At 42.4% G+C, this 15,485-nt stretch overlaps 1 protein-coding gene across 3 annotated transcripts in view; it reads left to right on the top strand.

The window, feature by feature from the left end:
• Positions 1-15,485, top strand: part of pdlim2 (PDZ and LIM domain 2 (mystique)) — a 147,781-nt gene that overhangs the window by 97,674 nt on the left and 34,622 nt on the right. For all 3 annotated transcript variants that reach the window (XM_034169931.1, XM_034169932.1, XM_034169933.1), the window contains one exon: positions 6,193-6,311. In XM_034169931.1, coding sequence (XP_034025822.1) covers positions 6,193-6,311 — 119 coding nt within the window. The remainder of the gene's footprint in view (positions 1-6,192; positions 6,312-15,485) is intronic.

Raw genomic sequence — 15,485 nt, forward strand, 5'->3', positions numbered from 1 at the left:
TGTAGTCCTTAAGTATCATATATTCTGGAGTGCAAATCCCACTTGTTTAAAAAGTGCCACTTCTTCTTTCAGCTGCTCCTGTTAGGGGTCGCCACAGCAGATCAATTGTTTCCATCTCACCCTGTCCTCTGTAACTTCCTCTGTCACATCAACCACCTGCATATCCTCCCTCACCACATCCATAAACCTCCTCTTTGGCCTCCCTCTTCTCCTCCTGCCTGGTGGCTCCATCCTCAGCATCCTTCTCCTTATATATCCTGGGTCCCTCCTGTGCACGTCCAAACCATCTCGATCTCGCCTCTGACTTTGTCTCCAAACCGTCCCAACTGAGCTGGCCCTCTGAAATATTCATTCCTAATCCTGTCCATCCTATCACTCCTAAAGAGAATCACATCTTCAGCTCTGCCTCCTGTATTTTTGTTAGCACCACCATCTCCTAGTCATACAACATGCATCGTCTCACTACTGTCTTGTAAACTTTCCCCTTCACTCTTGCTGATATTCTTCGGTCACAAATCACTCCTGTCACCTTTCTCCACCCACTCTTCCCTGCCTGCGCTCTTATTCACTTCTCGACCACACTCTCCTTTAGGGCCCTGTCCCACTGGCATTTAGGAGGATTTGCGCATGAAATGAGGAGACAACAGCTCAGCGTCCGCAACAAAGGTGGGTGGAAATGACAAATGTCCCGGGGTGGATCAGCGAATACATGATGAAGAAAAGCGGATATAACAGGGAACAGAAGCGAAGGCAACCGCGGAGGCGCCCCCATGAGGGGCACAGCGGCCGTGATGCACTTGCTTCATCCGTGCCCACTCTGTCTGCATGCGCGACATACCATTTGCGACCTTGATGTGGCCATGCTGGGCACGCATCATATCTGTTTTGCACACTGTCCCGGTCCGCCGCCAAGCTGCGCCAACCCCTTGGTTGCGGATATCAGCGGATGACAGGAGATATGCGGTGCGTTGGTTGTGTATATCCTGCGTATGTCTTCAGTATGTGTTCAGGCAGTGATGCGGATCTCATCCGCAGCAGTATTTTTGAGCCGCTCAAAAATCCTGGCTGCGGACATGCGTGCCTCTGCGGATGATCATGGACGTGTTCGGATGGCGGACGACTCATACAGGAATGTTACACGGTTATTGCGGATGTGGGCCACTTTTGTACGCATTCCATCCGCAAATCCTCCTAAACACCAGTGGGACAGGGCCCTTACTTTGGACAGTTGACCCGAGGTTCATCTGCGTTCACCACTTCTAGTCTTTGTAACCACACTATTCCACTGGACTCCCTCTCATTCACACATGTACGTACTTCAGTCTTGCTCCTACTGTTGTTCGTTCCCCTTCTCTCCAGAGTACATCTCCACCTCTCCGGGCTAGACTCAACCTGCTTTCCACTCTCACTACAGATCACAATGTCACAATTTGAAAAAGAAAAATCTATATATATAAATTACACTGAAGTATGTCAGCCCTTTAATTAGGGATTTTTGTGCACTGTTGTAGTCTACTTTATTATTGATATTTATTCTTTTATTAGAGTAAATTTTGTTTCATGCTTTGATCCCTGGGAAACTCCTATACAAATAATCATCATATTACTAAATAACACTTTTCATTATATTAGTCGCACTGGAGTACAAGTTGCAGGACCTCCTAAACAAATAAAAAAATGTCCAGAAAAAATAGGGTATCTAATCTGGTTGTAAAATGTTAGAAGGGTGTGTGTGTGTGTATGTGTTTAGAACTGTTCTTCATTGACATGTCAGATGATATCCAGTGACAGTTGAAGTTGTTGTGACCTTTAATATGAGCCACCTGAACATAACAATTAGCTGAAGGTTGCTGAATGTGCTGCAGTTAGATACAGAGGACAAAATAAGATTGTACCAAAAGTAGTACAAATGGAAAATGATTATGCTGTGATGTAGACCTGTCTTTGATTCCTGGTCACATTGCCTGGCTGTATCTTTGAACAGGATGCTTCATCTGCATTGTTTCAGTCTACATACCTATTAAAGTGTTCTGGCTCGGTCTGTGGAAGTAAAATGTGTCAGACTGCCATCCACTTGATATTATGTAATCTGGGGGTTATGCTCCAAATCTTAGATTAAACAATAATTGCTTAATAACTCTGGTCATTATACAATGAAAGTGATTGTTGATCATTTTCTCATAACTGGCTTTTCTTCTAGCTAATCACATATACTTAATGTGGAAAACAAATGATCAAGTATCTAACGTAATACAAGGAGGCACAGTGGTTTAGTGGTTAGCACTGTTACATCACAGCAAGTAGGTCCTGGGATCACTTCCCACCTGGTCCTTTCAGTGTGGAGTTTGCATGTTCTTCCTGTGTTTCATGGGCTTCTTCCCACCTCCAAAGACATGCAGGTCAGATGAAATGGAAACTTTAAATTGAGAGTGAGAACATGAATGGGTTAATCTCTCTGTGGTCCTGCAATTTACTGGCATCCTGTCCAGGTGTCCTCGCTCTGACCGCCGGGATAGGCTCCAGCTTCCTCATGACCCTTCATTGGAATAAGTGCGTATAGAATATGACTGACTACCTAATACAATTTTATACTGCATGTACAGCTACAGTGAGCTGGTGTAGTGCTGTGTGACTGTGAGATCCTGATTAAAGTTCAGCTCTAATCAGAACACCCTCTCTTAATGAACAGCAGGAACCAGGAAGAAGTGGCTTTGCTTCCCCCTGCAGCAGCATTCTTGTGTTCATCTTAGAGACACGATAACGGCTCACCCTGAGCTGTGCTCCTTCCTTAATTTGTTGGTGCAGCCGGGGGTGGGGGGGTAGCTTTGGCAGAGCCGCGGCACACACTGCCGCACTGTAGCATGTGTAACTGTTTACAATACAATAGAGGGGTTATGATTATAGAACAAATATTGTTTGGGAGAAGTTGGAGCAAGGCTGGAGGTACCATGGTTACTGCTCCAAAAGGATGTATGATTAAGATAATTGTTGGTGGAGATGAAGTTTTCTGAACCTTGAAAGGTCAAACTCAGTCACAGCTGCATAGTTTCTGTTACTGTAGTGCACCACCCCTCCCCATCCCTTTTTTTTTTTGTCTTCATTGCATTCCTCTCCACTCTCTTAAATCAGTGAGTTTTATCCCCAAACTGAAGCTGAAGATTTCACATCCAGAAGCGTGTGTGTGTGGTTAATATTCCACCTTGTCACTCTAACAACTGAAAACTGGTGGTGGTGTGCAGTGAGCAAACATCACTCGTCAGTGTCAAAAATTTAGTGACAAGCGCAAGGATCCTTGGTTTTACCTTTGTGGTTAGAACATCCGCCTCACATGACACTGATTTCGGTTCAAACGCCAAGAGGGGCACAATGCAGATTTTGTTGGTGCTGTGACCTGGATGGATGTGAAGGTTAGGGGGTGAGTGTCAGTGAATGGTATGTTCCAGCTTTCACCTCATGAAATATTTGTACCATTGAACTCAAACATTCATTATTTATTTTATATAACGGCTAAAACAGATCCTTGTCGACTGATATTTTATTCATTTATAAACAGAAAAGGGACTTTTATTTTTGTGTTCCACTGCTTCCAGATGGCTTACAGTGTGTGTGTGTGTGTGTGTGTGTGTTATAAGAACTAGCACTGTCAGTTAGCTCAATCAAATTGTTGTCTCTCTTGCGTCCCGCACTGCTCACACAACCGGGTCAGCACTTGTGCATGCATGCTCTACCAAAAAAGACTGTACTAAAAAAAAAAAAAAAAATCAAGTCAGAAATTAGCCCAGCTTTTCATTCTAACTTCCTGCAAACTGCCTCCAGATGACTTGCAGCGCAGTGGATTTGTTTTGTGTGTGCATGCGTGCAGAGTGCAATGGTACCAAACGTATGGAACCAGACTGCACTCTAAATGCAGTGCAACACAAATGGGACGAATAATCCATGTCATGTGACATACAAAGCACCAATCAAATGACAAGGATCCACTCAGCCGTTATATAATGACCACTAAGTGGTGCTGTGCAATAAAACATTCTGCCAACAGTCTTGTGGTCAGAACACCTGCCTCTCTTGCCTGTGAGTGACATTGGCAGATAAGCATTTCACATACCATCTTATGCTTAGTTCATGTTCAGATATATTAAGCTCATTCTGTCATTCTTTATCTTGGAGATAGAGTACAAGTTATAACATGTGGATTCTATTGCAGGTGATCTGCTGAAAGGCACAAAGTATGTTTGAAGGTCTGCAGAATAGTCCTGACTGACATGTTTATGTTAACCCCTGTCAGAAGGGGGCACACAGTAGTGCCACAAGTACCTGTTTAAAAATTACTAATAGAGCCTGAGACATGAATCCCAATTCAAATCTGCAAGAGTAAAATGGGTTTAGAGTTGGCCGACAGCCTTTTTCTTAATCAAGACAGCCGTTTTGTCATCGGTCTGAACATGGTGTAGAGACTCAGCTCTTCCTGGATACTACCTTTGGACCAAACCATGATTACAATCACCTGTTTGAAATATTAAATTTCCCTTGTCCCAACTTTTGGGGATGTATATTACATGAAATGAACATGACCTTACAAAACAAGAAAAATCTCAGGTTCATACTGTCTGCAGTGAAACAGAACTCAAAAATAAATGTAAGAATCACTGCATGTTTTTGTTATTCACTCCAATTTTCCATACCGCCTCAACGTTTTCTGATTTGGAGCTATATTATGATATTCCACATTAGGCTAGACAAGAGTTTGTCTTTGATTGCTCTCCTTGCGTTTATCGTGGGTGGAGTCAGACATCCAGATGATGATTTCTGGTAAAAAGCTCTCTGGCACGCACCACTAATCTGCCCACTCTGTAAAGAAAAGGAAAATTAGACTTGATTGAGAGCAGAGACACTGTTCAAAGACTCTGTGAATTGGAAGCGGCTGCTGACACTGGAAACTCGATCTTTGACTCCATCGGTGCCCCTGTGCGTCGGCATAGAGCTCCAGCTGGAGGCTGACCAGTTCCGGGTGAAGAATTGGACAGAACTTGTTCACGCTGATGCCAGCTGATGATGGTCAAGGGAAAATTCAGGAGCTTTTTAAGAAAGCGGTGCTTTTGAACTGCCTGTGGACTCTTTTGCGTTATAGTCCACATTTTCCTGGCTTGTCCACAAGCTTGAAATCAAGTAATTACTTTGTTTCCACTGCAGACAGGAAATTAAAACCTGACTGCCTGTTTTGTTGTTTTCTTACCAGTTACAGCACGAGTTACTGATTTGAATAACGCAGTGCATTGAATATCACAAGCTGTGAAATTGATCAGCGTCATAGGTTAACCTAAATGACCTTCGCCTTGAATGTGCAGGAATTCTTAACTGTTCTTTTGTCATAACACCAGCTACGGTGCTGAGTTTGTGTACAGTAAGTATGCAGCGCCCTCTTCTGTCAGATATTGAGCAGTATCTACTTAGCCGACACTGAAATGAATTAGTTTTCCTACTTGAATTACACCATTGTTTATGGAGTAAACATTTGCATAAAGTTCTTGAGGTGTGTGCAGATTTAATGTAGAATGTTGTTCAAAATGTCCATGATGTGTAAGATTTAAGGTGCACGTGGAGCCCGTGTGCCACTTCTGTTTTCCCCCTGTGACTCTGTGCCAAACATCTGTTACTGCGTAGTCCATCACTTATCAGCTCTGATATAAATAATAATCAAGATAACTATGTTGATGTAGGCTGCTGCTGATCAGGAAGTACCATCAGCAGGATGGGAATGTTTGAAATGCATCAGCACAAACTCCAAATGTGGAAAATCAACCACATGCACAAACCAGTGTATCGCTATGCTTGTTTTTTTGTTTTTTGTTTTTTTTGGTCCCATCTGGACCTCATTTAAACTATTAACAAATCACTCCTGTGAGGATTTTTCATTAACTGTGTCCCACATTGAAATGACTCTATTTTATTATGACCTGCAAAGATTTAAAGCTTCCTGAAATCAGGAAGGTCCATTTGTTCAATGCTAACACACAGCTTGGTAAAACAATGGTCAAAAGGCATTGCCGGTGAATTCCCGGCGCTACAGTGAACATGGTTCTTTGTGCCTTGTGTCACATTGCATTATGGTCTGAGCACTTCTGCTGCCGCAGTAACTTTGAGTTTCATGTTGCATCACTGTTCCTCTGCTTCTTCTTCTTCTTCTTCCCACAGGAGTACTACTCTTCAGACTACAGAACCAACTCTGGGTCCAGCAGAACCCCCACTCCACCGGGGCGCTACTCACCTCACAGCCCCATTGATGGGGATGCACCCATGTCTCCCAGACACAGGTAAAACCTTTCAGTCACATGAGGCAGTACTAATGTTAAATATCATTGTTCCAAAATATGATGTGGGAGGTTAGAAATGGACATTTTCAAGACGTGTGTTTACATTTAACTGGCTTGATAACATTCAAAACACAAACTTTGTCTTCCTGTTCTAATCTAATGTACACATTAGATAACATATTGCTGTATTTTAAAACGTACATATTTTTGAGAGTTTTTCGAAAATATCCTTAAACCAGGTCATTTTATACATGGAAGAATAGTCGCTGGCTTTCTTTCAGGTTATCCACCTTTTCAACAAGTTAAAGTTCATCTGTGGGCAAAAATACAAGGCAAAAATAAGATGATGCATCCTCACAATGGAGAGAAAGTTTCAGCATCTGCTTTATATATACTGAACACATTCTGATGTCAAATACAGTCTGTGAAGAGCAGTTTTGAATGTCGAATAGGGATTGACGTTGCCATCTTGTTTACTCTGTCCCGCCAACCTTTAAATAGGTAATGAGGTGGAGCATGACTCAGACCATAGTGAACTCTATGGGATGAATGCCTGACATGCCCCATCTGTTACCAAACAAATTAAAGTTAATAACCAGGAAACTCTTGGTTTGGGTGTTTTTATTAAGGGTCCTATCTCACTGGGTTGTAACAGCCTGCAAAGAGCAATTGCGAGGGGAGTCACTAGATTCTGTGCAACGTTCGCTGGGTGGCACTCTTCCCTAGCTACACTTGCAGGGTGTCACCAGCGTTGCGCCTGGTTTTTGAATGTTTCAAAGCTGACAAGGGGATGAGGCTCCTCCTAGTTTGCTCACAGAGCATTCGCTGGTGACATAACACTTTAATCTCCTGTTTTGGGTTTACGGTGGTTTATGTCCATTGGTCCTTCTTTTCTTGGCACAGAAGCTCACAAACCTTGTTGCTGTGTTTGCACATTGTTGTGCTTCACCCAACAGATATGGAGGTTTGTAGATGTTGGTCATGCTTTTGAAGTCTTTTTGGGTGTTTGAGCTGTGGGAAGTACATGTCTGTCTTGGTACAGCAGGTGGTTAGGAAGTGCAGCTCAATCTCCACCTCGTGTTGTGAGCAGCAGGTGCAGTCTCTCTGTGGCAGCCTTTCTCCACGGCAAGGCTGTGCTTACCGAGTCTGTACATGGTCAAGGATTTCTTGAGCTTTGTTTGGCAAATCTTTAACTTCTGGATCTGTTCCTAAATGTTTCAAAACTGCAGGGATTAAACCATTACTTAAGAAACCTAATCTGAAAAAATATCGGCCAATATCAAATCTATCATTTTGCTCTAAAATTCTTGAAAAGGTGGTGTCACGGCAGCTCATGGACTATCTTACTCAGAATAATCTCATTGAGCCACTACAGTCTGCCTTTAGAAAATATCATTCCACAGAGACGGCTCTCACTAAAGTGGTGAATGATCTTCTGCTTGCAATGGATTCGGACACCGGACACGATTGTTCTCAGTTTTGTTGAGTAACACTACGTCTAACCTTGGTGACATGAAATTTGGGGTTCCACAGGGGTCCGTCTTAGGCCCCCTGCTTTTCTCCCTTTATATAGCACCCCTTGGGTACATATTGCGGCGTTTTGGATTTACCTTTCACTGCTATGCTGATGATACTCAGTTATACATGCTGATAACTGCTGGTAATCTCAGACACATAAAATCTTTAGAAGACTGCCTTGCATCAGTGAGAAGCTGGATGTCTAGATACTTCCTACTTTTAAACTCTGATAAGACTGAAATGATGGTTCTTGGTCCAGTGAGACATCTGCATAAATTTGACCAGTTAACGCTCAGCCTAGGCTTGTGTGTCATACATCACACTGACAAAGTGAGGAACCTTGGGGTACTTTTTAATCCTACATTGTCCTTTGACCTCCACATTAGAAATATTACGAGGACTGCTTCATGATATGGGCATGTTTCTCCTACTATGGTGTTGGGCCTATATATCGCATACCAGGTATCATGGATCAGTTTAGATATGTCAAAATACTTGAAGAGGTCATGTTGCCTTATGCTGAAGAGGACATGCCCTTGAAATGGGTGTTTCACCAAGACAATGACCCCAAGCACACTAGTAAACGAGCAAAATCTTGGTTCCAAACCAACAAAATTAATGTCTCACAGATGTGAAGAAATCATGAAAAACTGTGGTTATACAACTAAATACTAGTTTAGTGATTCACAGGATTGCTAAAAAAGCAGTTAGAACATAATAGTTTTGAGTTTGTAGCGTCAACAGCAGATGCTATTATTGTGAACACCTCCTTTTCTACTTTTTTTTTTTTTTTTTTACTAATAGCCCAATTTCATAGTCTTAAGTGTGCATATCATGAATGCTTGGTCTTGTTGGATTTGTGAGAATCTACTGAATCTACTGGTACCTTGTTTCCCATGTAACAGTAAGAAATATACTCAAAACCTGGATTAATCTTTTTAGTCACATAGCACTACTATTTTTCTGAAGACTACTGTATCTTACCCCTTTAGTACCTACCTTCAAATGAGACAGCAGTGCCCAATTTAAAATTCTAATGTCTAAGGAGTATTTGTGGTGAATTTGGTGCTTCTGTCACCATTTGCAGGATTGTTTATCTACTGCACTATACTTCCTTCATGAAACTGTCGGACTTTGTGTGGGTGTGCTGCACATACCTGCACACTGGGTGTGCAGACAAGTGCTCACAACCTTATTGGAAAAAGGACAAATGCTCACAGGTATGTGTTTAACATGCACATTTCTTGGATTAGGGTTAAGGCGTGAATTGTAGCTGTGACGTGCAGTTTGCCATGTCTTGAGATGTAGAAAGTGTGAGGGAAGATGAGAGATGTAGCCAACACCCTTGAGGATGAAATGATTTAAGCTCCTCATGAATCACTCATTGGTATCTGTGATACATGTTACAGAAATGTAAACGAGCTGTTTAAGGCCTAAATTTCACTTATGGCAGACAGTTCAATGTATACTGACAGTGTTGGTTCTTTGTTGGATCATTCATAATTATATACTTTCTCAATAAGTACTTTATTTGGAAGATGACAAGTAGTGTTTGCAAATATTAAAAAAAGAACTTTTAGACTATTTGAAAATACAGGCACCAAAGTATAAAATTAATGCCAGAAAAGCCAGTCCAAGTATGAATAGCCTGAATATAACTCTTAATCGTTTTTGGGTTTTTTGCCCCACCAATACACAACTCATGGAATGAAACAAAACATTCTAAGCCACCTATCTTTACCAGCCCTATCTTTTAGGAAATTATAAACCAGATAATTAATCATTACTTCCAACTATTTACATTGTGGGAGTTCTGATGTAGCTGACAAAAATAAAATCAGCCATACAGCATTTGAGAAATGCACAGATTCAGAGCTATTTTTTGCGATAAAAGTGATGTAACCTCAGGTGTTGAATATTATGTCTGAAGGTCACTGCACCTGTGTCCCCTTCATGACTTACTCCAGTACACACAGTAAATCCAGCCTGATTTTTGTCTACAAATGTAATATGGATTTAATTTGGATTTCAAGTCCAATTCTTGTATTTTGCAGTCAGCATATGTGCGTCTTCACCTCTTTGTAACCCACAGTGTATTCTAAAAAATACAAAAACCATTGCATATATCTCAATAAAACTGAATAATCATGATTACATACAGGGAAAGTGGTGTCTCTGTCACACACAGAGCCATGTAGAATTATTGTTCCACTGTGTCCACAGAAGAGCAACGCTCCTCAGTCAGTCTTTCTAGCAAACTGCAACTGAAATCTGTTTTCTTTTGAACCAAACCCTGCATTGTGCTGCACTGCCATGAAACTGTGACTGATGCAAAAGTTGACCTGTGCTCAGCTTCATCAATCACATCCACAGAAGCTTGTAACTACGGACAGGACCGATCCTGGCGCGATATCTGGTTCTGATAACAACATAATTCACGTGCAAAAAATACCGATCCAGTCCAACATTTTCCCATACCAGAGAAGAGCCACTGTGAATCCTCTCAACTGCTGTTTGCTTTCTGCTTGTTTACTGCCGAGCTCGGCTCTCGGATTCAAATTGTCTTTGTCGAATACGGACTTTCCTAAAAATGAACTGAATTGTTGCTGAAAATGTGTGCGAAAAAATTAGCTGCTTCACTGTCCTGAGGCTGTAAAATGCCAGCTCAGCGTGCAGCCAAGGAGGAGAAGCCGAACAGAGATTCTGTCTGCTGAAAGGGAACAAAAGTCTCCATTAAAATCCTGCGCTTGAGCATCCGTGATGATACATTTATTTTACAGTTGAAAGGCTTCGTGTTTCCAAAAAGTTCAGTTTGTGTAGCACGAAAACCGATGGTTTCGAGAGGGAGGGAGAGAGAGAGAGATGTCTTTTCTCTTTAAGTCTATAAAAAATAAAAGTACTTGATTCTTTAACCAAAACGTCAAATCTAGGCTTTCATCTTAGATACACCTTCTGGCAAATTGTAGCTCAACTTTCAGGTCTCCTTTTTAAGAAAATCCTCATAAAATCAACAATAATGATATAATATTAAAGCAAACATAGCTCTGGTATCGGATCAGAAAAGTATTGGTATTGGCAGATATCCAAATTCAGGTATCGGGATCGAAAGTGAAAAATTGTGTGCGTCCCTACTTGTAACACCTTCAAAGTTGTCGTCGGTGTCTTGGAAGCTTTCCTCACTAGTCTGCTTTATCAGAGCAATCTCACTCTGAAAATGTACATTACCATACAGGAGCATACTGTTTCAGTTTATTGCTGATTTATTTTAAAATAACTCTGATATTACAAAGTAAAAAAGGCCTCTTTTAAAAAGTGATATCTAACAAGTCACGAATGCCATGAAGTCTACATTCTTGGCTGCTGGTCACTAATGTGATTATTTGAGGCAGAGGCGTCAGGTGTACTCAGGAACTACTGCAACCTGTTACCACGTGTTACGATTAATGGCACATGTTGCTGGAGAATTATCAGGAACCATTACGCACGGTCAATAATGTTGCGCGCTATTGCATGTGTTTTTAATAAGCTCAGAAGATTCTCCACCCCTTCCCCTTTTTAATTATGTGTAAAAGGAAACGCTCTTTTCATTTGTTGTATACTGTAAGTGTAAAGGAATTTTTTTTTTTTTTCTCAAAATATCACCCTTTAACTAGCTGTAATGGGTGGTATCCTACTGACTGAGGGGAAAAAGGGATGAATTATTCAGTTGCATCTCAGGGCATTGTGGGTTTACACTCTATTAATGCTATTAAATGGTGAAAGAAGACAACAAACAGGACCAAAAGGAGACTGAGGGAAGTGCATGTAAATGAATCGGTTTTGTACTGACTTTCTGGTGATTCTGCCATTTTGGTGCTTTTAGATTTGACTGCTGCCTTCGACACAGTTGACCATGCAACTCTTTTATCTCTTCTTGAGAACTATGTGGGTATCAGGGGGACAGCCTTGGACTGGTTCCACTCTTACCTTACAGGCCTTTCATTTACTGTCAGGCTGGGGGAGTCCACCTCGTCTTCTGTTCCTCTGAACTGTAGAGTCCCCCAGGGTTCTATTCTTGGGCCTATTCTCTTCACCCTATACCTTCTCCCGTTAGGTCAGGTGTTTAGAAAACATGGCATATCTTATCTTTATGCAGATGATACTCAAATTTACTTCCTATTAAGAACTCTAGCAGCCCCCTGACACCCTTGCTTGTGTGCCTGGAAGACATCAAGGCTTGGTTGGCTCAAAATTTTCTTAGCTTAAATGAGAACAAAACTGAGGTGATTGTGTTTGGGCCCAGTGTTGGCTCCACAGCTCGATTAGACCTGGGCCCTCTCAGTCAACACATGAAGCCCACAGCCACCAACCTTGGCGGCATTATGGACTCTGATCTTAAACTGGACAGGCAGGTCAAGGCGATTGTTAAATCCAGCTTTTATCAGCTTCGTCTTTTAACCAAAACTAAATCAATTTTATCCTTTTCTGACTTGAAGCGCGTCATGCATGCTTTTATTTCTTCACGCCTGGACTACTGCAATTCACTTTTTTTTGGAATTAATCAAAATACACTTCACAGATTGCATTTAGTCCAGAACGCTGCTGCACGCCTCTTAACGGGGAGCAAAAAACATGAACATATTACACCCATTCTTGCGTCTTTGCACTGGCTCCCTGTTAATTTTAAATTTTATTATTTGTTTTTAAAGCTTTAAATGGACTGGCCCCACAATATATTGTAGACCTCCTCCAAATTTACTCCCCAGCGCGTGCTCCGAGGTCTGAGGGCCAGCTCCAGCTTGTGGTGCCTAGGACGAGACTTAAGACCAGGGGGAATAGGGCCTTCTCTGTGGCTGGGCCCAGACTCTGGAACGCTCTGCCTCTCCACGTTCGAACAGCCCTCACAGTGGAGTGTTTTAAGTCTCGTCTGAAGACCCACTTTTATTCTCTGGCTTTTAGCTCTGCATGAGTTGTATGGTCCTCTGTTGTCTTTGGCCCAGTGTTTTATTTATTTATTTATTGTTTTATTGTTTTTATGTTTATTTATTTATTAGTATCTGAGTAGGTTTATTGTTTTGTATAGTTGTATAATCATTTTTATGTGCAGCACTTTGGAAACTGTTCTGTTGTTTAAATGTGCTATATAAGTAAAGTGGATTGGATTATGAAGTCATTATGCTCAAGGTGAAAGGAAAATGTTACACGCTTGTGAGAATGCTGGAGATGGTTACATTACAGTTCAGGATGTAGTGAACTAAAATCCGTGTTCATCAAGGCAGTTACTCATCACTTACTCATTCACACACACATATTCAACTACTTACTCCAATTAATGGTCACATGCTTATCCCAGCAGTCTCAAGGCATGAGGCAGGGTACACCCTGGACAGGATGCCAGTCTATCACAGAGCCACATATAGACAGTCACACCCGCACACACACACACGTACAGACAATTTAAAGTTTCCAATCCAGCTAATAACCTGCATGTCTTTACGAGGTCTGTTATAAAAGTATCGGACCTCTTTATTTTTTTCAAAAACCTGATGGATTTGAATCACGTGTGCTTGCATGAGCAAACCTTGAACCTTCGTGCGCATGCGTGAATTTTTTCATGCCTGTCGATTGTCATTTGCTTGTAAGCAGCCTTTGTGTGAGGATGGGTGTAGTCTCTCGTCGTTTTTTCTTTGCAAGGAAAATGGCGGAACGACTGGAGCAGCGCGACTGCATCAAATTTTGCCAGAAACTGGGCAACAGCCAGGTGGAAACTGTTCGGATTATTCAGACGGCTTTCAGTGATGATGCTATGGGCATCACACAGATTAAGTAGCGGTACAACCGGTTTAAAGACAACCGCACAACGGTGGAGAGCGAGCCACGCTCCGGGCGGCCATCAACACGCTGAAATGACCCGATCATTCCAAAGTGAACGCTGTGGTGATGTGGGACTGTCGTGTGATTATGCGAGAAATTGCGGAAGAGGTGGACATCAGCACTTTTTCGGCACATTCCACTGTGACAGAAGATTTGGCCATGAAAAGAGTTGCAGCGAAATTCATGCCAATGGCTTGGGCACGAAGCTGACGGAGGAGCAAAAGCGCCTCCGTGTTGAAGTCTCACAGGACATGTTGTGACATGCCCAGCTCTTCCACCATTCGGAAGATTCAGACGGCTTTCGGTGGCTTTTCAGTCGTGTGACTATCCGAGAAATTGTGGAAGAGCTGGGCATGTCCCGTGAGGCTTCAACACGGAGGCGCTGAAGCCATCAGCATGAATTTCGCTGCAACTCTTTTCATGGCAAAATCTTCTGTCACAGTGGAATGTGCCGAAAAAGTGCTGATGTCCACCTCTTCCGCAATTTCTCGGATAGTCACACGACGGTCCCACATGACGGTCTCACATCGCCACAGCGTTCACTTTGGAAATGATCTGGTCATTTCAGCATGTTGATGGCCGACCGGAGCGCGGCTCGCTCTCCACCGTTGTGCAGACGTCTTTAAACCGGTTGTACCGCTCCTTAATCTGTGTGATGCCCATAGGATCGTCACCGAAAACTGTCTGAATCATCCGAATGGTTTCCACCTGGCTGTCGCCGAGTTTCTGGCAAAATTTGATGCGGCGCTGCTCCAGTCGTTCCGCCATTTCTTTGCAAAGAAAAAACAAGAGACTACACCCATCCTCACACAAAGGCTGCTTACAAGCAAATGACACAATCGACAGGCGTGAAAAAATTCACGCGTGCGCACGAAGGTTCAAGGTTGGCTTATGCAAGCACACGTGATTCAAATCCATCAGGTTTTTGAAAAAAAAAGTCTGATACTTTTCTAACAGACCTCGTAGATGGGGGAGGAAGCCGGAGCACCCGGAGAAAACCCCCACTAACACGAAGAGAACATGTAAACTCCACACAGAAAGGCCACATGTAGGAATCAATCACGTGACCTTCTTGCTGTGAGGCAACAGTGTTAGCCACTAAGCCACTGTGCTGCCACAGGCAATAATAAAAAAATAAATATAAATACAGCAAAATTTTAGTTTGTGGAAGGAAGTGTACCTTTGTATTATTGTTTGTTGTGCTTAACCAAAGCAGTTACGTTCCTTCAATGAATACAAAAGGTATTTGTCCTTGCACCCTGGTGTGAGTGTATGATGCCCCCTAGTGTTCAATGTGTGTACAGCAGTGGAAGAAAAATGCAGGATGTTACCAAGTGCCACACATGAAATAGAAGGTGCTCTGAGCATAAACCTTGGGCAGGATGTAATGAATGGGCTGGGTCTGAGGAGGATGTGACAGAGGAGATGTGATAGATTTGAACTGTGATGCCACTCAGGCTGTTGGTATTCTTCCTTGAGACTAGGACCAAGTCAGTACCAACCTGAACTCTAATCCCCACACCACTGTTTGAGTTGAAGCAGGTACAGACCGCAGTGATCACATGACTTACACCCAGCTGTGTAGGTTAACAAACGTAATTTGGACCTGTGGTCTCCATTTGTCTGTGAGGATGGGGGCTGATATTCAGACCATTGGACAAGTTTATAAAATGTGCTCTGAAATGTTTTTGTACCAACTTGAAAGTGTTCCCTTGTGTTGTCCAATAATATGAATTGTTGGTCTGTTGCTCTTCAGTGGCTGTGGGAAGTTTCTAGAGATTGGCAGAAATTGGAGCTCACTGT

Source organism: Thalassophryne amazonica, chromosome 5 (genome assembly GCF_902500255.1).
Source record: "Thalassophryne amazonica chromosome 5, fThaAma1.1, whole genome shotgun sequence".
Lineage (NCBI taxonomy): Eukaryota > Metazoa > Chordata > Actinopteri > Batrachoidiformes > Batrachoididae > Thalassophryne > Thalassophryne amazonica.